Here is a 23,656-nt window from a genome sequence, read left to right as displayed (position 1 = left end):
ATTGGAGAGAGAGAGAGAGAGAGTGCTATCATTGACTTGGAGCAGCAACAAAATGGCCTCTAGTGACTGCAATGCGGATGAAGCCATTGATCCAATCGATATTCTCCGTCAATTTATTCTCGCCGCCCCACCGGGTGAACTCACAAGTGTTCTCCAGTCACTTCGCGTTCTCACAAATGATGATCATTTGTTCTTTGAGGCTGCCCCACGTCTATGCATGGAACATCACTTACGTCATCTTACCCCTTTTGCGTTAGAGGCTATGTATGCTAAGCGGCATGAGAGTAAAGTGAGATATGTGGACTCTAAATTCCCTCCAGACTCTTCTTCAATAGCAATAGAAATAGCAGAAAAAGATTCAGATGATGCTGTTGCTGCTGGTGTTGTTGTTGAGGGAACTGTTAGTTTTTTAACAGGGAGACAAAATCATCTCTTTACGCAGATCAAACGGTTTGCTCAACTGAACCACATGCCTCTCCGTGAAGTGTTGGAGAGTGTGGAAGAGTACTTTCAACAACAGCGTTCTACGCTTGTTCGCACAAGTGATAAAAGTCATATACATTCTAATATCGTTGCCTTTTCAGAAACTGAGGTGGACATTTCACCCGAATCAGAGGATCCATTTGCAGATTTGGTGCCTTTGTACGGTTTTAATGAAATAAAACATGTTTTCTTTGATACAACCCTGCAATTGTATATTGAGATTGATCCATTAGAGCAAGTATGCTGTCGAGTGATTCCCTTTCCCTCTGCAATTATACCAACAATGCCGGAAGTACTACGAGTGATTGAACGTCAATTTGGTGGACTTCACGGTGGACCACTCGGTCATGTGCGATTTCTACTTCAGCAAGAAATTGCGCATTACGTACAATTGTGTTTTGGTACAATAGAAACCGCAATCTCTGTAGAGAAGTCATCCGGCGTTGGAGAGAAGAATGAGACATCGCAATTAATGGGATCTGCCAGAATGCTCATGCATAATAATAACAATAACAATAATGACAGTAATAATAATAATAATAATAATAATAGTGATAGTGGTTTTCACAGGGGTGCCAGTGCATGTGCTGGATCGTTTGTGGCAGTACAACAGCAGCGGAGTAGAAGTGGCAATAGTCGAAATACCAATACAACATCAAGTGAGAAAAATAATGAAAAAGAAGAAAAGGGAGAAAAAGGAAATCGATCAATTGTTATTGCAATGTCGGCTGTACGTTATTTCCCACGCAATATGTGGTCTGGTCGGTGGAAATCTATTTTTATCGTGGAGTGCATAAAGAACGCCTCAGAGGAGTCTCAAGTCTACATTAGAGGCGAAACCCAAATATACGCCCATTACTATGAAGATGGAAATATGCATATCGAGATTGCACGAGAATTAGAGCCCACACCACTGCCTCAATGGCCTGCAGAGATTTTTACTACTAGTAATACCACACTAGTGCATGATGATAATAATGATGATAATATAAATAATACCACGGATGGGTGGGAATTAACAGCAACAGTGATGAATGTATTAAAAAGGCATGAAGAGTCTGTGCAGGATGCGGTACTGCGGGCCGCACGAGATGTGGATGATCGTGTTTTGCAGAAATTACGCCGTCGATTGCCAATCACACAACAATTATTTGACTTTCGCCGCACACCGGCAATACCGCGTTCACTGCTCACACGGTCAGAGTACAATGATGAGTTATAAGGGAAAGATTGGAACCGTATTTGAGAATACGAAGAAGGAAAGAAAGAAGGGAGAGGGAAGTGGAAAGTGAGAAGAGAGAAAAAAGAAAGAAGATGGAGTGAAATTTTAATGACTGTATTTATATTGGATTTTTGTTTGATGTTCGTTCATTTAATTGACAAAATTCTTCATCATTTTGCCTCTGGTTTTTGTGCGTTTTCGTATTTACATAAATGAATACACAGAAACACATACACATATATATATATATATATATATATATAATTAGTTAGTTACAGAAAACGTTTGGTAGCATTGTATTTTTACCTATATTACTCTATTACTGTTATTATTATTATTATTATTATTATTATTATTATTATTATTATTATTATTATATTTAAATAAATAAAGCAAGAATGGGGATATCTACTCACACAGTTTTGCTGCGAAAATTAGCCGTGAGGCGCTGGAACTCTCTCCAGTTATTTCTATGCGAACATCAGGCAAAACAGCAAGGTCGTAGATGTTGCCATGGTTTGACATCTGTACCAATGGAGAAATTAACCCCAAACTCCATCGCACTGTTTCACACTTATAAAAGTAATACAGGAGACACTCACGTTACTGTTGTAACAGACACAACGGCATTTAATAAAATATTGAATGATGTCCTTTCAAGTGATGAACGAGGGGTGAATAAGGCTGTGCGTGAACTACAAGTTCTTCTACAACATAGAAGAGAGGAACTTGAATTACTGCAGGTCGCTAAAAAACAAATTGATACCGCTATTGACAATAAGTATCTCCCATTACTGCGATACCTTTCCTTGGCTTTTCTTCTTGTACAATTTTATATCCTTTTTCGTTGGGTTTTTGTGGTGTTTGACTGGAATCTAGTGGAACCCATGACGTATTTTCTAGGCTACACTGTGGTATGGGCGAGTATTGTGTTTCACTGTTACTATGAAAAGGAATTTACATGGGAGGCATTCTTAGATGTATTTGCACAGAGACGTCGTGAACGTTTATATCGAAAAGCAGGAGTTGATGCCGTAAGTATAGAAAAAAAGCAGCAACAAGTGCAGATGATTGAAATGATGTTATCAAAGTATGGAAATGGATCAGATCCCTTGAGTGAAGAGATGGGGTGATCTTGTTCTATTACCTATATATATATATATATATATATATATATATATATATTCAGTTAGATAATAAGAAAATGAATGAATTTCTACTCTTCTTAACATTGTGAGATGTTTTTTCTATTCTTCATCTCTCATTCTCTTTTTTGTGCTTTTACCGTTTTCCCTATTTTTATCGTATTATTATTATTATTATTATTATTATTATTATTGTTATTATTATTATTCAATATACGACAGAAGTGGTAGCCTCGTCTCTTTTCTACACACTTCTTGTATTTTTCACCGTCACGAGCATACTCACAGTATTATTCTCTTTGTATATATAAGCACATATTCGCATGGATATATATATAATACTTTTTCGTATATTTATTTTATTTTCTTTTCTATTTCTTCTTTTCACGAACAAGAGAAACCAATACAGTAAGGAGTGAGGCACATACACAAACACCCTCTCTCTCTATATCTATCTATCTATCTATATCTATATATCTATATATATTTCTCTGTTTGACTTGTATAGATATGCCATTTATTGTGCGTGTGTGCAAAGGTGGGGACTCCGACGTACTCCGCGATGCCCTCTCTCTCCGCACACTTGTCTTTGTCGAGGAACAGGGCGTCCCCACACAACTGGAGTACGACTCCAAAGACGGTGAGGCCACACACTTCGTCGTCTATGACGTTGAAGCAGCAAGAACAACGACAACAACAACAACAACTAATAATAATAATAATAATAATAATAATAATAATAATAATAATAATAATAATAATAATAATAATAATAATAATAATAATAATAATATGAATAAGAATAATTATCTCCCAGTGGCCTCTGCACGAGTGCGTGTGGTGACGGACTGTGGGGTGCGTGTCTATCCATCGTGGGTGGCGAAGGTGGAAAGAGTGTGCGTGCGGCGGGAGTACCGGCGGCGGGGATGCGGAAATATGTTAATGGACGCTGTGGAGAAATACATTGAGGGGGAATTGCGATTGCCAGCAGTGGTATTACACGCACAGGTGCCAATAAAGTCATTTTATGGCAATCGTGGATATACGGAAACATCAGAGGAGTACTTGGAGGCAAATATACCACATGTGTGTATGTCCAAGATATAGAAGGGTATATATATATATATATATATATATAATTATAGGTATATTTATGAGTGCGCATTGTTCAGTGATATTTTTCGAGTTGTTGGTTTCTTTAGAACCATACATACAAACAAATAGGCAGTTCCAGAGATAGAAGTACAGCAAGAAAAAAAAAGAGGAACATACGAGTGCTTCAAGTAATAACCATTTTGTTTTTTTTTTCTTAACTTAACAATACTTTCTTTTCTGTTTTTTTTTCTTTTTTGATAGAGTGGTTTCAACAGTGAAAAAGACGGAAAAGGATGGGAGTGTAGGCTTCATTTATTATTATAGTGGGAAAATAAAACCCACTCTTATCGATACCATCGATTATAATCATATTAACTAGAGTTCCATGAAAAGTGTTGTCATTTCTTTTTATTTCCATGTGTTTCTCTCTCTGTATATAAATAGCTATTTTTCTTTCTCACTATTTTCCCACTTTCACATTTCCCCACTTCACACACCCCTGTTCTTCTTTAATAATAATAATAATAATAATAATAATAATAATAATAATAATAATAATAATTCTATTTTTTCTTTCCCTTTTCTCTCTTTTTCTTCTTATTAACTGTTAAGGGAAAAGAAGAGACTGATTGTGTACGTTCCTCTTGTTTCATTATTATGCAACGTTCAGATCGTCTAGTTGTGCATGGCCGTTCTCGTACGGTGAATAGCGGTCGTCATATCTCTGCAGCCCCACAACGTGTATGGACAGAGAAATCACAAAAAGAAAGAGAAATGCCAAAAAATTATAATATTTTACGTTTGCAGGATTCTCGACCAAATACCACATCTTCTGCCTGTACACTTTCTACCTCTAATGCTAATTCATCTACTTATCCCAATTCCGCTGGTGTTGGGGTTCTCTCTACGTCTGTAAATGATGCACACTCCCCTTTATTACACTCTGCCTCCTCCTCCTCCTCCGTATTCCAACAACAATCTCAATTACAATCTCAACAATTACAATTGAGTAATTCCACTGGCGGAGGACACACTTCACTCCTCGAAGGGCCGCTGCCGGCAGAAGTGCGAGAAATCATTTATAGTCAATGCAGCGGCGAGGACGCAGAGGTCGCAGAACGGCATGCACGGCGGCTGTTGAGTACAAATCGTCGTGTCCGCGTGTACCGCGAGGAGCTGCGGAGTGCGATGGAAGAAGTGCGGGACGTGGCGGGAATTGTGCAGCGGCACCACACCGTCCAGCAGGCACTCCGCAGAGAAGTGGAGGAGTTGGATGCGAGAATTGCACAACTCCTGCGGGAGAGGCAAGTCTGTGAGGTGCAGCAGCAACAGGAGGAACAGGCGAGTCAGAGAATGGAGGCGAAGTTGCGAGATGCGAACGAACGTGTGGAGGTGCTGCGTTCTACCATAGATAATATTACAAAAGAGTCCATGACGGGGTATTTACTGCTGCAGCAGTTAGTACCGAATCTACATGTGGATAATTATATTACATAGAAGTGTAGAGCACATATATATGAGGTGTTCATTGAACTTGACGTTCAGTGGGTGAAAACAAAAAAGAAGGAATAAACAACGATGAGAAAACGAAAAGTAAAAAGTATTCTATTCAGTTTTTTTTTCCAGTTTATGATTTATTATTACTGTTGTGTTTTCTGTTTATATATATATATTCCTATGGTAAAAGGATTCCCTAATGTATATGCATGTGTTATCCTCTTTTTTCTTGTTCTCCCTCTTTCTCTTTTATTATTATTATTATTATTATTATTATTATTATTATTATTATTATTATTATTATTATTATTATTATTATTATTATTATTATTATTACCATTTGAACAGTAGATAGAAATGAACCAGAGTGAGTTCAACAGCGTGGAGGCGGAGCTGCGCGAGATTGAAGAGGAGTTCGCGTCTGGTCAAATGAATGCCTTTGGTACAGCCACCACAAAAGAGAATTTTGTTCGTGAACTCCGCAAGATTGCAGACATTGAAACACAAGTCTTCTATAAAGCCTGTGGACTTCTCAGTGCGAGCTCATCGGAGGATTATCTCATGCGGGCAATGATGTTCACCGCCGCAGAATCACCAGGCGCCAATGGCAGTAATAGTAGTAATAACAATAACAATAATAACAACAATGCCACAGGGAATAACAGTGAGGATGGAAGTACAATCGCCGGCGGCACGCGAACCACACGAAGTGATACAACTAATAATAATAATAAAAACGCGAATGCCAATAACAAAAGTGCCAATTACGGTAAATACACCAATAGAGATCCCGATGGCACTTTTGGAAAAGAAAGTTTCGCCGAACTCCCCTCCCCAACCCGCGAGGATGAAACGCTTCTCACCTCCCAGAGGGCGGGAACGGGACCGGCCGGGGCGGGATCACCTCTGCAGGATGACGGGCCGCCGGTGTGGAGCAGTGATGCGGGATTTGCCGATCGGCCCTTTCAAGATGTCGCGCGGCACTTCAAAATGTTAGAAAATGAGTTTACGGCGATTGGCGAACACCTGCGGCAGATCTCCACACATGTGCTGCAGCTTAATGATATCGCCGAACGGGTGCGGACTAATACCCCAAACCATGGACTCTAATCTATTTATCTATCTATTTGTCTACTTATCTATTTGTTTGTATATATGCCTATCTATCTATCTGTTTGTTTGTTTGTATATGTTTATGTTATGCTTAGGTGTTTTATTGTAGTTGGTGATTGAGAGTATTCTCTTTTTTTTTTCTTTTCTTTGTTCCACTCCCCCCTTTATGTTTATGTATGTGTGTACGTGTCTATCTATGGTTTGTTGAGACATATACTTATTTTTAGTTTCCCTCTCTCTTTTTCTCTCTTTCTCTGCTTCTGCTTTTGTGCTAGCCATAATCACCACCCAACAGCGTAAAAATAACAGTGGAAGCGAAATGGGTGAGTGCAAAAAAAGAATATATATATATATATATATATACATTTAAAAAGAGAAAAGAATCTTAAAAAAATAATAATAATAACAAAAAAAGTAAAGGGCCGGGTTGTTATTATTTCCGACAATGAACGTATGAAGTGCATATGAATATATTCTTTTATTTATTTGTGATTTTTTCTTTCTATCCTTTTTTTAATTTTTTTATTTTCCTCTCAAATAAATAAATACGGAAAAAAAGCAACAATATGAATGATGTCATCTTTGTAGAGCCCGATTCCCCTTTTCATTCTACTGAAGAGGTGAATTATTTTCCATATTTCAGGGCTAATGCCGTAACGACTGCTGCATCTCACAATAATGGTATACCAATATCAATACCACTAAAACAACAAGCATCGATACTAACAAGAAGAGAGAATCCATATAATCATATCGTGCTGTATGAGTGGATCCGTAATTTTGTAGAATATGGATGGAGAAATAACGGCAATGCATTGCTTTGCTTAAAGGATATTGAGGAGTTGGAAACAATTCTCCGTGATCTCATTAGTCTTGATGAGAGTCAGGTTCGCATGAACTGCATTACAAGCGCTTTCATCGCCTATCGACAGTTTGAACAGCGGCAGCGAGAGAATCATCTTATTATGATGGAGGAGTTATCAAAGTATAAATTGCAGCGATTGCTTCACTTGGAACAACGTATTAACAATAATGACAAGAAGTATCAATATCAATATAAAGAAGAAGAAAAAGAACAAGAAGGACGTGTAAGTCTACACGAGTTAGAAGAACAACTAATAGAAGATTTGAAACAGCGTCTGGCTTTGGCGTACACACCGGCAGTAACACAAGCACGAGCGGCCCAAAAGTCTGCGCAGGACAGACTACAAGCGGTAATGCGGGTGCTAGAACAGCAGAATGAAAAACTGCAGGAGACACAGAATGAACTTAATACCATCTGTCAAGCAATAAATGAATTGGCAGCATACACACAAGTAGAAATGCGTTGTGAGGATAGCAGAGGAACTGCTCACGCCGCCCTTCGTGCCGCCCATGCCCATTTAAGTACACCACCGTTAGTGATAGCGGCTATACAGGAAAAGATAGCGGCATTACAACAATCAGAAGGAAGAATAATAATGAATTCCTCTCATATCGTATTAGCGGATTCCCACAATAATGACCTTGGTGTTCTCACAATAGCACTTCATCGATTGCAGGAGGCACGGGAGGAGTGTTATCATTTGCAACGACAGTTGGATTTATATAAGGAACAACAACAGCAACAACAACAGGGGAAACCATATGCATCTCAACAAGAAGAAGAAAAAGAAAGAGGATCAAAAACTGTATCAAACCCACTTAGTGGAAATAATATTCCAGTCGCATTATCATTATCATCATTACCACCTAATAATATGACTGCTGCTGATCTAGTTGAAGGATTTTCAATGGAATCCTATAGTTACGAGGTAAAACAAACCATACTTCAGGAACAAAGACGTTTTTTATTAATGATGAAATCTTTGAAAGGTGTGCACACGGTCCTTTTACGTCTTTCTGAAGAACCTAATTTTGAGTTATACACACAAAAAGAACTTCTTTTCTTTGTGGGACAAAGTCTCTCTTTACATCAGTGGATGACTGTAGGGAATAACCAACCCAGAAGATATGCTGCTGTATTTTATCCATTACCACCAGATCGACAGAGTGCGTCATCAAAAAGGCATTTAGAGTATTTACTGTTTGCAAAAGAGAAAGAACATAACAGTAAAATTGAAATCATTGATTTACAATCTGTTATTACAAAAGGAAGTGGTATGAGTGGAAATACATTGAGTGATGTGTATCTTTCTGCTAATGCGATTCGTTTCTCACCGGATGGTTCTTTCATGTATGTTTGCTTAGGCAACATGCATGATATAAATAAAACAGAACGTCATATGGCCCTCCTGCATGTAGTGGATATAATGCGAGAAGGTCTTCAATTACCATCCACGCATTGTTTCTGTTATTATACATCCATAACGTTAAGTGTTGGATGGGCCGCTGCTGGGATTTCCGCATGGGCGTTAGATGAGATGTCGTTTACATCTCCTGCAGAAGAAGGGCGGTTTCGCACACATCTACGTGAGACGTATACTACTGTGATACACCTCACACGTGCGGAAGTGCAGAACTTTGCTGGAGAATGTGTAGAAGTTATTTCACGTTCAACTGCTGGTGGTGTTAGTGGTAGTGTTTCATTACAACGTCGATTAGTTATTTCTTCTCGTGCCTTTCGTTCACTTTCAGAACACAACCGCACTATTTTGACGACATGGTACACTAGTGGTAATAGTAATCATAATAATAACAACAATAGTAATAATCGTTCTAGTTATAATAGTTATAGTAATCGTAGTAGTGGTGGAAGAGGATGTATTGTACCGGACTTATCGATGATGGAAAGTGTTTGTGAGTGTTCAGTGACATCAATGATAGTCTCTGTTATTACACATGGATCTGAAGTACCACCGCCCGTTCATTACGGAATTCTCTCCTTTCTTGGAATTGGAGTGAATGAATGAGTGATAATAAGATAATGTGATTGAATAAGAGAGTTGTTCTTTTTTTTTTCTTGGATACTACGAGTGGTCTGCTGCTATTATTGTAGTGGCGAGAAGCAAAGTTTCTCTATACTTTTTCTTTTTTACTATTAATTTAGTTTTTATTTTATTTTTCTACTAAATATACGTATCGCATGACTCTGTATTTGTGAATGTTATGTTTTTCCCTTTCTTTTTTTTGGTTATTATTTCTTTACTACTTCACTTGTTTTTTTTTTCTTTCTCCTTTTCTTTTCTAGTGACCAGTTAGAGTATATCGTCAATAAGGCGTTATTCTCTGTCTGTGAGTACATTATTATTTATCGGGGTCCAGGTTGAGAACTAAAAGACCCATCCACAAGCAAGATTTATTATTATTATTATTATTATTATTATTATTATTATTATTACTGCTATTGCCTTTATTCGGAAAGACAAACAACAAAAAAGAAAAGAAAATACCAAATACAACAATAAAATAAAAAAAAAGATTCGGGATGAGTGAAGTACTAGTTGTGCTACCTGCACCACTACCAACTCTCACTGGGGCGTCTGAGCATCTCTCTTCATTCTCAAGTGTTGCCTCCAGAGATGTACGATCCGATCTCACTAATAATACTAATACTACTACTACAAGATCAATGATATCTATATATGATAGACTTTACAGGTCTAATCCCCCCATTCCACCGTCTATTCAAGAAGAAGAACGATATCAACGTATGATGCTTGTGTTAGAATGTCAGATGGAATACGTGGCGTTGGTGAAGTGGCGAAGCACAATGGAGGCACAACAGACAAAATTACAGTTGAGAAATAAAGCGGAGTGTGTGGCTATGCAGGAGGCGCTACTGCAGCATCGCATCTCACGTCTTGCATACTTGGAAGAACAATACGGGCGAAATCTCAAAACAACAACTATAACTATACCAATAACAACAGGAAGAGGAGTCGTATTTAGACGTATTGATCTTCTTCCAGTTATACGGGAAGAATCGTTTGAACGGGAGTACTTGGGATTACAGGAAACACAGGAACGTCTCACTATTTGGGCTAAACTTATCTCGGCACGATTTTTAGTAAGTGAGGCGAAAAACACTTCGGTTAGGGAAATTTATACAAATGTGTATAATAATGAGTTTTCTATTATTCCCATACGCTCAACTAATAATGAAGAAAATGAGTATCTTCTACGTAAACGTATTTCACAACTACGGCATGATCTTGATCGTATCTGTGATGAGGCAGAGGTACTTAGTTACACATTAGATTTAGACACACAAGAGGGTGGAACAGATACGGAAGATCACAAAGAAAACAATCACGACGTCCTTCGCAGAACTACACGCGTGCATTATCCACTCGCTGTTATGCAGTTGGCAATAAAACAAATGGATGAATTACGTACCCGTCTGTACAGGATTACAGAGAAACAACGGGATACGGAACATGCTTTGAAAAGCAGCAAGCGAAGGCTCTCAGAGGAAAAAGAACACGCCATGCAATCACAGAGACTCTTAAATGGAATAGATGAATTGGCAGAGACGGTGGCATCAGAGTGTCAGTTGCGGGTTCCCAAACGTGAGGTGAACACAATACATGATAATAGTGGTGCTGGTAATAACAGTAATAGTAATAATACTGGAGAACAGCAGGAAAAAGAAAAGGAAAAACAGTATTTTATGCCTGAAACGTATACAACACGAGTACTACAAGAACTCCGTCGATCGGCAATGATGTTAATGAGACAAGTGACATGGCAAGAAGAGAAGACACATAGTGAAATTCAGAAACGTGATATGGTACTTGAGAGTGTGTGTAGTGAAGTAAAGAAGTTTGCAGCACGTATACAATCCACACAATACTCTACTGAATTGTATAATATAGCCAATAGCGTTACGATAATGAATGTTGCCCAGGTGTTAGAGAATGTATTTGCAACTATAGTTCCTCTCATGAGAGAAAGTGATACCCATCAAGAAGGGTATAATAATATCCCCACGACGACTAAAGAAGTAGCATCACTTAAGGAAACTATTAAAAACTTACGTGCAACAGTGGATTTACTTTCCCGTGAGAATAATACAAATCACAAGAATACTAATGGTAATAGTGGTATGATTCCTACTAATACTAATGCTAATACTAATGCTAGTGATGGTATGGAAACAAGTGAGTGTATCTCTTCTATGGGCGTAGAAGGGACTACTCCATCTCGTGCAGATGAATTAACAATGGTACTCCGTCGACTTGAGGAGTTGCGGGGAGAGAATATAATGTTGGAACTTGCATTGCAAGAGAAACAGAGTCTTAAACCACAGCGAATAAGTCAATCCTCGTTTTTAAGGTCTGCTGTATCTGGGCCTATTAAGAATATGAATAGTAGTAATGTTAACATGGAGAGGGGAGGTCTAAGTCAGGAAAAGACAGATGGTATACAGACTGTTCACCGTCTTCATGAGACTAATACACTTTTGCAGCATGAATTGAAGTTGGAGCGAGAAACGGTAGAATCTCTGAAAGCGAAATTAAGTGATTCCGAACGTTTTATACGGGAACTTCAAAAACAATGCCGTCGTTTACGTCAAAGTGGTCGATTCGATATTCACGAGATTATTCATCATTCTGGAAGCGATGATGATATTGATGATGATGATGATTATGAGGAATCAGAAGACGATGATGAGAATATAGATGACAACGAATGGATCAACGAAAGTAGGAATGACACAGGTATTCTTCACTTTGCTTCTTCTCCTCTTCCTCCTCCTCTACCTCCAGCAATTGCTGATACTTCTATACGTACTTCTAATAAACGACTACATGAGGAAAAAGTGAAGGAATTATCTCTAGTTGACAATTACACTTCTCAAGTCGAACATGAAAAGTATCAAAAAGGCCAGACATCTTTAAGAAGTGCTTCCTCTCCTCCACCTTTATCAATTTCATCATCTCTCTCATATCCAATGACTTCTCCAGGTGAGGTTATTGAACCAATGTTTGATCTGGAGCGAGATCAACAAATCACATGTTTGCAGGATCTCACCCGACTGGTGAATAAACTTCGTACAGTACATGGGCTTATTGTTTCTTCTCTATCTATGAAGAGAGAGAAGAGAAATGCACGATGTAATAATAATAATAATAATAATAATTTACATGATATTGGAAATGCTTTTATTGGTTGTGGTATATCGTTGCATACTTTTTTTAAACCTACTGGACCATCTGCACAAGTGTCACATCACGTAGCCATTCTCTATCCTCTTCCACCCATATTGGCAAATCGATTACCCGCCCGTCAATTGTTGTATCCCCTTAAGCAAAGAAAAGGTTCAATGCTGAACGGCCAAAATGAATCTACAGTGAAGGTGTTTGATCTTCGTGAAGAGTTTCAATCATCGGGTAAATATTTACGAGGATGTATGGATGTTGCCTTATCGCATGATGGCCGGTTTATATACGCATTGCGTTCAGTAGATCCTGATGTTCTCGCACGTTTATGCTCACCAGAGTGTCTTGATATTCCTGCGGAGCGTCGATTTCGATTCTCTGGAGTATTACCAAAAGAAACAAATCCACCTCGGCGAAAAAGAGACAGTATCGGTATCCACAACGATAGTAATACTATAATAAATCCTGGAGGACACGGAGAAGATGGAAAAGAAGGAGATACCGTACCAATGGATATGTTAGGGTGGTGTGGACGAGATGGAATCTGTGCCTGGGCGGTGGAGTGTCTGCACTTCGAGACCCCGTCGGAGGAGGCCCGCTTTGAGCGACACTTGCGCCAGGACTACCGCCTTGTCCTCCGCCTCTCTGCTGATGAGCTTCGGCACTTTGTGGGCGGCAGTTTGGAGGTGATGGGCCGCACGGCGGTGGGCCAGACGGTCCCGCGGCTCTTCATGACCGTCACCGCCTTTGAGGCCCTCACCCCCGACCACCGCCGGTCATTATGGCGATGGTACGGAGGCGGGGGGCGAGAGACCCGAGAAGGAGTGAGAGGAGGGGGAGGGCCCGGGGGGTTGGTGGTGGTGGGGATGGCGGGGATGGAGGGCTGGGGGCGGGCGCCTCTCCGCCGGCTGGTCGCGAAGGCCCACTGGCATGGCCGCCGGGTCCCACTCGCAACGGCATCACCCCCACGGGTCACCCTCCAGCAACTGGGCATCAAACAAGAAGAAGAAAAGGGAAAGAAGCGACGATACCAATAAACTGTTTTTAATGTGCCTGTGTGTTTTTCTCTCTGTTTTTCGCATGAGCATCGTAACGAGTATGTTTTGGTTATTGGTTTTTTTTAGTTAGTTTCTTTATTATTATTGACTTTCCCCTGACAGTAGGCAGTTTGGCGTTCTACGTGTATATTTCTCTTTTTCTACCTTTCTTATATTAGTTTTACTACTAGTACCGTTATTATTATTATTATTATTATTATTATTATTATTATTATTATTATTATTATTATTATTTTGCTGTTGTTAATACTGCTCCTGTTTCTTTTAGTTGCTTTTTTATTGTTTTATTTTGGTGGTGTAGAAGATGCATATTGTTTATTACCCTTTAATGGTTCATACTTACTGATTTACATTATATCGATCAATCTGCGCTCTACAGGGGAACACCAACACAATGTATATATATATTACTTCAAGAAAAAAATTATCTTTTTTATTCATGCTTTTATTTCCTTTGCTTTTTCTTTTCACAAATACACACCCATACGCCTCTCTCTGCTTTTTTTTTTCTTTCTTTCTCTCTTTCTGACTCTGTTATTTATTATTATTTACTTAGGAAGTGATCTCTGCAGTGGGAGGTACCAATGTCAGGCGAGGAGGTTTTGCTACTCCAGCAGATATTTGCCGGTACTCTGTCTCCTGATAAGGCGGTGCGTGAACAGGCGGAAGCGGCACTAGCGCAGATCTCCACAGATCCACACCTAATCATTCGCCTTATTCACTTTGCCTGTCAGGAAGTAACGCGGAATGTACAAACGGGAGATATATCAACAACAACAATAACACAACAGGCACAACAAGCAGCGGCTATACGTGTACGCAATGTGTTGGGTAAAAGTGATTGGAATCGTCAATCATACTTTACATCAGATGTAAAGGATGCCGTACGGCAGTGTATTGTTCCTTTACAGTGTGAACCACATGTCCCAGAATCTATTAGACGACAATTGCTGGCTACAACACAAGAACTCATTAAGTATGATTATCCTCAACGATGGTCAATGCTGATGCCACAACTTATGAAGATATTGGAAGCGTGTGTAACTGGTCTTCGTGGTGCAGGAGACTATATACAATCAAAAGAATCTTTGACAATTCGATTAAAAGGAGCACTCGGTGTATTATATGCTTGCTGTAAGGCCTATGATAATCCAGTTGTGGTGGATACAGATGTCGTAGATGACTTTGTAGACTCTCTCTTCCCATCACTCTTCTTACTTACCGAGTTATTGTTAAATGCATGGACGCAGGAGTTGGTTCAACAACAACAACAAGCTGTTAGCACCTATGTGAGTGAATCTCAGATGTTTACAGTATCAGTATGGCATAATGATCTTTCTCACTGTTTGCGTCTGACATTTAAATGCTTCTACATCCTCACCGCCTCACGATGGCCACGATTTCTCTGTGAAACAACCGCGATGGAACGTTTTTGCCAAAATTGCATTGGACAATTATTGGATATTACACACTCTACACTTTTACCACTATACCGTCAACGTATTCCCACTAATGATGCGGACGACTCTGATCTCTTTTCCACTTTTCACGAATCTCCCACATGGAAACTACTCAAATGGGTACAAAATCTCTCTCTAAGACTATTACAGGAACTAATGTCTCCAAAAAGCTGCGAACGTCGAGCACGAGCTGCAGCAAAACATTACTGCGATCATTACATGTTGCGTTTTGCCCAAGAGGCATTAGCGTTTGTACGATGGCACGCCACCCCACGTTGTTTAACTTCACCTGCGTACATTCTCGCATTGGAAGTTCTCACTATTGGCGTTAATGCACGTCTTGTGTATACTTCTCTCATTACCCCGAATGCAGGGGAACTCTTCACAACGTTGATCTTTCCACGACTTGCCTTCACCGCGGCAGAGGCGGAGATGTGGGCGGTAAACCCTGCTGAGTACGTGCAACGACAGACCAATCCGTGTGGAGATGTATACAGTGCCAAGTTAGCAGCAGCTAGTCTTATGATCGCATTGGTAGTGCCATCCAAGTCATTTCATGATTCAACACTACTCACACATGTATTACAGTTTGTAATGCAACAACTCACAACGCATACAGAGGCAGCTGTGCAGGGAGTAGTAGAGTCAGCACGTGTGATAGATGCTGCACTTTTTGCAATGTATCAATTAAGTAAGGTGATGTATGAAGTAAATGTTAGTGATGAAATGATAGAGACAATTATTTTACATCATATAGCACCTGTTGCAAAATCCTCTGTAGGGTTTTTACGAGCACGAAGTGTACTTGTTCTCAGTGTATTTGCACCCAAAATAAAATGGAGCAATTGTGAATCTTTTCAACGGGTACTTTCAGATATTCTTCCTCTTTTAAATGATAGAGAAGTTCCAGTTCAGATGCAAGCATGTATTTCATTATCACCACTTATTTGTCATCCATACGCACGTGATGTTGTTTCTCCATGTATTAGTAATATTATCCAACATTATTTTAATGCCATGCGTTTAATGGATAATGATGGGGTTGTACGAACTTTACGTAAGACTATAAAACATTACAGAGACAGTCTCTCACAATGGGCATTACAACTTACAGATATGCTTGTACAACACTTTGAACAAGTATTACAACGAACTATAGCTGCAGAACATGAAGATGCTGTAGTAGAAGCACTTGATAAAAATAAAAGTAAAGGAGGTTTATTAGATGGATGTGATGGTGATATAGCAGACTCTATTATGGCTGCTGATGAGGTTTTAGAAACTCTTACAACTTTAGTACGGGCACTTCCTCATCATAGTTCATCCTCTGAAGCTGCTTTACAGGAGAGTAATCTTCTTCTTCAGATTCAAGAACGTACAGCACCGATGTTGTTTGCTATTATGTCTGAAGAAGGTGGGAGTGCATTGGGTTTTATGGATGCAGCACTAATGCTACTCACAACAGTATTATCACACAGTTCAGCTGTAGCATCTCCTACATGGAGATTATTATTGTGCCTTCATCGACTTGTACTACAAGGTGCAGTAGATTACTTTAGTCTAATGTTACCTCCTCTTGACAATTTTGTCTGTGTGGCTCCCGCTATTTTTCTTTTTTCTCCAATGAATACCATCTGTGATGTACCTCCGTTTGCAATCTCTCTTGCCTCCATGACACCTGCACAAGTGGTCTGTACCATGTGTGATACTGTGTTAAACAATAGTAACGCCCTGAGACTTCGGGAACTCTCTGGAGTTCCAAAAATGTATGATTCGGTTCTGCAAAATTTATGGAAACTAAAACAGGAACAAGAGTCTCAATTTACAGAGGGAGCAACAAAAAAAGTCACCAATAGACTTATTGAACATATTACACGATCGGCATTAATGGTATTGGGTGATGCTTCTACCCAGGAAAAGGGACGTCGTACCTTTGCGGTTTTATTTGTGAATGCTATTTTTTCTTCTATCCTTGCGGATGCCGGCAGTACGGTTTCTACACTTTCCGCCGCTGGTGCCCTCTCACCCCTTTTTGCCCAATATGTACAACTCGTACAAAGTGAATCCGTGCAATCCATGTTGCGCTCCTACGATCGCCGATTGTTTGTTTTGGCTATTGGATCGCTTGTGATGTTATTACTTAAACGGCCGGAGGAGGAGACTGGAGTAGCGGAAGTACTCCGCGGAGTGCTGCTCAGCAACGTTCTGGCGAAATACACGGAATGTGAGGCCATCATGCTTGCAGTGGCGCTTAAAAAACGCGCCGACGGTGATCATAGCAACGGCGAGAATGATAATGATAGTAATGATGATGAGTCCTGCAGTGATGATGGGGAATGGGATGGGTGTAATGATGAGGATGAGGATGAATTAGATGAGGAATTTGATATGGATGAGGACTGTGGAGATGATAATGATAATAACGATGATGATGATGATATGGCGATGGGATCTGCAGATGGTGCCCAGCTTCATTCATTGATTAAAGCCGTTGCAGTGGCCCGGGCAAAAGGACTTGGTGTTGTAAAGGATGGAGAAGGAGAAGAAGAAGAAGAGGGAAATCTTCTCGACGAGGATGACTTTCTCAGTCCAATTGATACATGTAATGCGTGGACTGTTCTTATGGGGATTATACAATGTGTAGAACAGACCGCCGCCGTGTCGAGTACTGCACTGGAGTTGTATAAGTTATTAAAGGAAACGCGGGTGGAACAGCAATTGAGTGGTATGCAGCAGTTTGGAGAGTTAACGGGACACTTTCCATCACAAAATGATGGGGAATGAAATGAGCAAGAGAATACACCCACCACTACATTTCACATTTCCAACGAACATCATGTTAAGTAGTTCATGACCTATTTCTCTCTGTCAATGTGAGGTGAATCATTGATTAAGAGCGAGAAAGAGGGGAAACTACACTCACATGAAAGTATGTTAGCTGCAGGTGTAAGGTGGGGTGGGGTGAAATGATTACAGGAGATGAATGGATAAGTGTAAAGATGACGGAATAAAGTAAATATAATAAGACGATAAATAAAAGGAAGGAACATACGCTACGAATATATAATGTTATAATATTATAATATATTAGTTTCTGTAATTTCTACGTTTATGTGGTGGTTTCAGCAGTCAATACTGCTGAAGTTGGAATATTAAGTGTGTTTCCCTTCTTCAAACTTTTATGTTTTAACAACTCCCAAATTTCTTTTTTTTTTAAAGAAAATATCTTTTTCTTCTTTCCTGTTTTTTTTTCTTTTCTGTTTTTGCGGCATCTTGTTCAAAAACACACACACACAAAGTAAAAAAAAAAAATAAGAAAAAGATAAACAGATCATCTGAAATTTTAACAAAGGTAAGAAATTTTTTTTTACTGGTTCTTTTAGTCTTTTTTTTTCTCTATATTCTAGAAAGGATATATGGTAGAGCTATATCTCGCACGTATACCACGAGTCGTAAAAGAATTTTTCATTGTTGTAGGCCACACCCTCTTCTTTTGTCTTTTACTATGCTTCTTCTTTCTTAATCTTTACAATTTGCAGTTACCGCAAATACTTCTCACTCCGACCCTTATGGAAATCCTCTTTGATTTGATTTACTTTTTCTCCATTTCAATGGGACTAGTCTCCTATTGTCTGTTATGCTTGGTACACCCTGGTCCAGTGCCGTTGTGGTTATCGGAGGAACTCATAGAGGAGTTTGTGCGTGCGGTGTTAGTGAATGTCGTGCAGCAGGGAGGTATATCAACACAAACAGGAATTAATAATAATAATACTGTTGGTGTTACAGTACTTTCAACGAATACGGCTTCTCATCACGTTGTGAGTGAGGCACCATATCATCATACAACAGCAGTAGAAGAAGAAGAAGTCGTACAGGGTGAAGAGAACGCGAATAGAGAAATTGTGGAGGAACAGGAGCAGGCGAATAGTCAGAATGGGGATTCACGTAGAAAACCAAACGTCACGGAAGTTTCAATGGGTACTACTAATGCCATCACACAGCAACAACAACAGGAAGAAGAAGGAGAGGAAGAACTACAACATAATTCTTCTTCTCGTCGTCGTCGTGGTCGTCGTTGGGCATTTCGAAATACACCAAGTGAACTTTGGATGCCGCATAGAAATGCAGTTCTCATTGCCTCTGATGCTCTTGCCGCGTTGGACCGCTCGTCTGAGAGTTTTGAACGGGAAATGTCATTTCTCTTGGGCGGGGCGAGACGCTGTCAGTTTTGTCGTGTATATAAATTAGCGGAAACTCACCATTGTTCTCGATGTGGGACTTGTGTATATCACATGGATCATCATTGTTTTTGGCTTTCCCGTTGTATTGGTTATGGGAATCGTAAATACTTCATTCTCTTTATTGGATATTTTGCTGTGACACTATGCATTATATCAATTCACGTTTTCATTTCCACTCAACAAGGTCGCTGCTGTGAATTTGGCCCGAATAGCTCCACCTTATATTTTTTTGTTGTTGTTTTCGCTTCCTTCTTTGGATTGGCGCTATTCATATTCTTTTTAGAGAATCTCTTTATATTAGCTCGCGGTGATAGTACACTGCGGATTATACAAGAAGAGCAAAGACAACAAATACAATCCACACAACCCTTTGAGACGGGCTACGCCTATGTCCCAGGTGAACTGGAAGATGATGTCGATGTGTATGGCACTGTAGCCCCGCGATCTCTTACATTACGAAATGTTCAAAATGTGTTTGGTATTGGTCGTATATTTCCAGCGTGGTTTTTGCCTGTTCCACCCGTGCGACTACCGTTACTTTCACAAGAGACCGGCTTCTGGTCTGCACTACGTGTATTAGTGGAACAGCAATTGCGGAGTGTCGCAGATGCGGATGGGGAGAATGTGACTGGAGAGGTGGATTGATGGATTATGTGGTGGTGGGTGTTTTTTTTTTGTATTTTTCCCCCTTTTTGTTTGGTGGAGTTGCATGTCCAGTGATAGACATGTTTATATTTATGTCTATATATATATATATATATATATATATATATATATATATATATATATATATATATATATATTTCAGCGAGGTGAGATGGGGAGTAGAAGTGGGATTTTACCAAAGAGGAGAGGTACAATATTGGTGGAAGTAATATCAATGAGGAATCACTATGTTGCTCTTGCACAGGAGAGTTCGTAGTGTTGATCATTGAAGGGAAAAAGAAAAAAAGAAAAAAAAGTAAAATGAATCAAAACTGAAATTAAGCGAAGTACAGTTCTACAGAGAGGGATTGATTTAAACAGTTCATAGTTAATATATACGCCTGAGAAGCACTCCTGACCAGAGTCACTTCTGCTTCTACATCTAACACTCTATCGCGGTGTAATGCGAATGAGAGGAAAGGAAAAATTAGTAAGGACTGATTGCTGTAATGTTGATATTATTATTATTATTATTATTATTATTATGGGTTGTGTTTTCTTGTAAATTGGTAACGGAAAAAACAAACAAACGATGATGTGTATATATAATTTCATACCTGGGAGAGGAGGAGACAGCTAGAAATGTCCCTGTCCAGAGTAGATGTTACTGCTGATACTATTTCAATAGTCTCAGCAAATGAAACTTATACGGTTTGTTTTGATTCTGATGCGTTGCATTGGAGCATTCTGTCTTAATGATGCTCTTCTAAAGATGAGATCGTTGTCATTTGAGGCGATAAAGATTTCTTCGTTTGCATTTTTTTTTCACATAATAACTGGCATCCTGCTCTCTCTTTTCTAAAGAAAATATCAATTTATGCTATTATAAATATATATTATTGTGAAGACTTTTTCTTCCTTTCTTTGTTTTTTTTGTCTTTTCTTTTTTTGTTTTCTGTTGAATAACTCATTTTTTTTTTTTTTTGGAGAACAAGAACTTAGGGACCACATCGGTCGTTAGTACTATTGTTTTTGCATCATTATTCATTGTCATTTACCCTTCTTCAAACTACAAGAAGAGGATAACATCGAAAAGAAAGAAGGAAGAACGAAAAGAAGAGAACGAACGGAAATCTTGGATTGATAGCGGAACTCTCTGAAGAGAAATTCAAAAATCAATTCAAACAGTGATAAAAAGAGTAAATTCTTTACTAGCTATTATTATTATTATATTGCGGCATTGAAACAAAAAATAAAGAAAGCCGAATACATATATCAACTCAAAAAGAAAGGAAATAAAAAGAAAATACGAAAACAGGAGAGAAGAAAGCGAAAAAAAAAGAAGGAATGTCGGTTCACAGTGCCATTGCAGCATTCCTTGATCAAAGTCCAGAGGCTGTTGCGGCCTCTACACTTTCATGCCTATCTTCCAGTCTCACTGAAGCAGGCGTGGCGCAGACACTTATTGAGAAAAACCAGGCTATGTGTAGGGAGGTATTATCTCGACTCGTAACTATTGCGAATGATGACAGTAAAAATACAAATACACGTATAATGGCATTGGAGTCTTTATACAATCTGTCACATGTCTCTAATAGTAATTTTCGATGCGGAGACCTATTTGATGCCGTACATAAATTGAATGAATCGTATGAGAAATTTTTCGAAGGACAGGAGACAGGAACTGTGGATCGTCAACATGAGATGTTAACTGTACTGCTATTTCGTTGTACTGGTTATACACGATTAAAAGCAGGAGATCTTCTTCAACAACTCTACGGTGGTGATGATACACGTCTTGTTCCTACTTTACTATCTATTATCAAAAACCGCTCATTTGAGTGGGATATCGTTCACGCCTGTATGCGTTGCATGTATGAATTGACAACTCCCGCTACTTACTTTACCGCCCCAGATGAGAATCAACCTATTGAAACTACGAAGATTACTGCATTTCAGGAGAAAGTAACCGCATTACTAATGCACCTTTCTAAACAAAATGCACTACAAGAACTCTTTGCAGAACTTAATGATCGTTGGGCCGCCGCCGTTCGTGATACTCAACTTGCTACAGTAATTGATGGCAAAACTCCATTAACGGATATGGTACGGGATGGTGTTGCGACACAATTCACTGCAGTTTTTCGTTATTTGGCAGTTATGTTATTGAATGTGGCAGACTTTTGTGAGCGAATGGATCTCGTGCGTGAATATCAACAGTCATTTCTCGTAAAATACCAATCCTTTATGGGTAATACACTCATCCCATTTCTCCGGCTCGCTCTAATTTGTTGGGAGATCACACGTGATCCGGCCTGTGAATCGCAGAATAATCCATTTATGAATGTTTCTATTGCCGTTTTGCGGCTCCTGCGATTTGCCACGTATCGCCCATCTCAAACACTGCAGGAAACATTTGCTTCTGCGTTAGCATCCCTTACTGGACAAGTGCAGGGTATGGAACGAGAACTATGTGCGGAGTATGTGGGAATGTTGGTGCTTGTCCTCACAGTAGAGGTATTATGTAATGTGAATGCTGTGAAGGTGACTCTACTTGTAGAGGCGTTTACGAATCTTGTTTTTACCATGGCAACAGATAATAATCCATTACGCCCGGGTGCACACTTCACCGCGGCACAGGCGTTTATGTACTGTTTATCCAATGAAACCTCCACCTACTGCGTTACGGAGAATGAGTCCGTCGCGGTTCTGCAGAAGAAATTACAAGAGGAAGACCCGGAAGGGGTGAATGAGGCGGCCTTGGCCATTCAAGCACTGGAGGAACAACTCGGCATGCTGCAATCCCTCATGATGGAATTGGCATTGGGGCAATTACTTGGGGATTTGTGTGTTCTTATGCCATTTGCAGCGGGTGGGGCTGGTGGGGAGGGAAGTTTCTCCACAGCCGCTGGAGGAGCTGGTGCCACGGCTGGGCGAGATGGAACTGCTATGTCTACTGCATCACAGGAGCAGAAGTCCAAGAAACAACAACAGCAAAAGAGAAAGAAATCGAAACACCCACCGGAGTATGTCTGCATATTAACAAAGAAACTTATGCGAGAGCCAGTAGTACTGCAGAATGGACATCGATTTGAGTTGGATGCCCTGCAGGAGGTGGTGGATCGTGTGGGCCACGTGGATCCACTCACCGGGGAGGCGTTTAATGATGAGATTCAGGTGGATATGAATCTGCAGCAGGAGATTGCACGGTATAGGGTAGAGATGGCAGCCCGCCGGGATGCAGAGGCGTAAAGTGGAGGGAAAGGTAGGAACATAGACGTAAACGCTGAAAAAAAGAGGGAAGAGTGAGAGAGAGAGAGAGTTTGAGAAGGAAAGAAACATATACAGTTGAAGGGGTATAGATATCCTATATACATGTTCTCATTTTAATGGTTGAATGGAGAGGATGGTTCAGTGAAATGGGCAATATGTTCATGTGCGTGCGTACTTTTTGTATGTATTGGACTGGTGGAACGCCCCACCAAATCATTATTCTTCAATGAAGAAAGACAACAAAACAAAAGCTCTTCTTGTGCTTTTTTTTCTTTCTTGTTGTTTTTCATTCTTTTACCTGTTTTCGCTTTTTTTTTCTCTTTCACATGGAGATGTGATTC

The 23,656-nt window shown here is 39.7% G+C and overlaps 10 protein-coding genes across 11 annotated transcripts; all 10 read left to right on the top strand.

The window, feature by feature from the left end:
* Positions 1–52: 52 nt before the first annotated feature.
* Positions 53–1,705, top strand: LSM04_000560 (the record flags this gene model as incomplete). 2 transcript variants are annotated; one of them, XM_067338449.1, is made up of 1 exon in its annotated part: positions 53–1,705. In XM_067338449.1, the coding sequence occupies one exon, from the start codon at positions 53–55 to the stop codon at positions 1,703–1,705; it is 1,653 nt and encodes a 550-aa protein (XP_067193647.1). The 2 variants fall into 2 exon arrangements, with proteins under 2 accessions (XP_067193647.1, XP_067193648.1); XM_067338450.1 differs by having other exon boundaries at positions 263–1,705.
* Positions 1,706–2,103: 398 nt separating this feature from the next.
* On the top strand, positions 2,104–2,838 carry LSM04_003844 (Calcium uniporter protein; the record flags this gene model as incomplete). Its single annotated transcript, XM_067338448.1, has 1 exon — positions 2,104–2,838. One exon carries the CDS (start codon positions 2,104–2,106, stop codon positions 2,836–2,838), a length of 735 nt encoding a protein of 244 aa, XP_067193719.1.
* Positions 2,839–3,360: 522 nt separating this feature from the next.
* LSM04_003241 (GNAT domain) lies at positions 3,361–3,957 on the top strand (the record flags this gene model as incomplete). Its single annotated transcript, XM_067338447.1, has 1 exon — positions 3,361–3,957. One exon carries the CDS (start codon positions 3,361–3,363, stop codon positions 3,955–3,957), a length of 597 nt encoding a protein of 198 aa, XP_067193703.1.
* A 645-nt stretch (positions 3,958–4,602) lies between these two features.
* LSM04_008156 (uncharacterized protein) lies at positions 4,603–5,442 on the top strand (the record flags this gene model as incomplete). Its single annotated transcript, XM_067338446.1, has 1 exon — positions 4,603–5,442. One exon carries the CDS (start codon positions 4,603–4,605, stop codon positions 5,440–5,442), a length of 840 nt encoding a protein of 279 aa, XP_067193795.1.
* Positions 5,443–5,799: 357 nt separating this feature from the next.
* On the top strand, positions 5,800–6,552 carry LSM04_009618 (uncharacterized protein; the record flags this gene model as incomplete). Its single annotated transcript, XM_067338445.1, has 1 exon — positions 5,800–6,552. One exon carries the CDS (start codon positions 5,800–5,802, stop codon positions 6,550–6,552), a length of 753 nt encoding a protein of 250 aa, XP_067193814.1.
* Positions 6,553–7,121: 569 nt separating this feature from the next.
* LSM04_003332 (uncharacterized protein) lies at positions 7,122–9,446 on the top strand (the record flags this gene model as incomplete). Its single annotated transcript, XM_067338444.1, has 1 exon — positions 7,122–9,446. The coding sequence occupies one exon, from the start codon at positions 7,122–7,124 to the stop codon at positions 9,444–9,446; it is 2,325 nt and encodes a 774-aa protein (XP_067193705.1).
* A 515-nt stretch (positions 9,447–9,961) lies between these two features.
* On the top strand, positions 9,962–13,675 carry LSM04_002242 (uncharacterized protein; the record flags this gene model as incomplete). Its single annotated transcript, XM_067338443.1, has 1 exon — positions 9,962–13,675. The coding sequence occupies one exon, from the start codon at positions 9,962–9,964 to the stop codon at positions 13,673–13,675; it is 3,714 nt and encodes a 1,237-aa protein (XP_067193679.1).
* A 605-nt stretch (positions 13,676–14,280) lies between these two features.
* On the top strand, positions 14,281–17,940 carry LSM04_001298 (uncharacterized protein; the record flags this gene model as incomplete). Its single annotated transcript, XM_067338442.1, has 1 exon — positions 14,281–17,940. The coding sequence occupies one exon, from the start codon at positions 14,281–14,283 to the stop codon at positions 17,938–17,940; it is 3,660 nt and encodes a 1,219-aa protein (XP_067193662.1).
* Positions 17,941–18,767: 827 nt separating this feature from the next.
* On the top strand, positions 18,768–20,042 carry LSM04_000191 (Palmitoyltransferase; the record flags this gene model as incomplete). The annotated part of the gene is made up of 1 exon (XM_067338441.1): positions 18,768–20,042. One exon carries the CDS (start codon positions 18,768–18,770, stop codon positions 20,040–20,042), a length of 1,275 nt encoding a protein of 424 aa, XP_067193634.1.
* Positions 20,043–21,389: 1,347 nt separating this feature from the next.
* Positions 21,390–23,294, top strand: LSM04_002729 (U box domain; the record flags this gene model as incomplete). The annotated part of the gene is made up of 1 exon (XM_067338439.1): positions 21,390–23,294. One exon carries the CDS (start codon positions 21,390–21,392, stop codon positions 23,292–23,294), a length of 1,905 nt encoding a protein of 634 aa, XP_067193694.1.
* Between the last annotated feature and the right edge of the window lie 362 nt (positions 23,295–23,656).

The sequence above is a fragment of the Trypanosoma melophagium genome (assembly GCF_022059095.1).
Source record: "Trypanosoma melophagium isolate St. Kilda chromosome Unknown ctg15segment0, whole genome shotgun sequence".
NCBI classification, from domain to species: domain Eukaryota; phylum Euglenozoa; class Kinetoplastea; order Trypanosomatida; family Trypanosomatidae; genus Trypanosoma; species Trypanosoma melophagium.
Note: the sequence above shows the minus strand (reverse complement) of the source record. Positions and strands in the feature narration are given on the sequence as shown.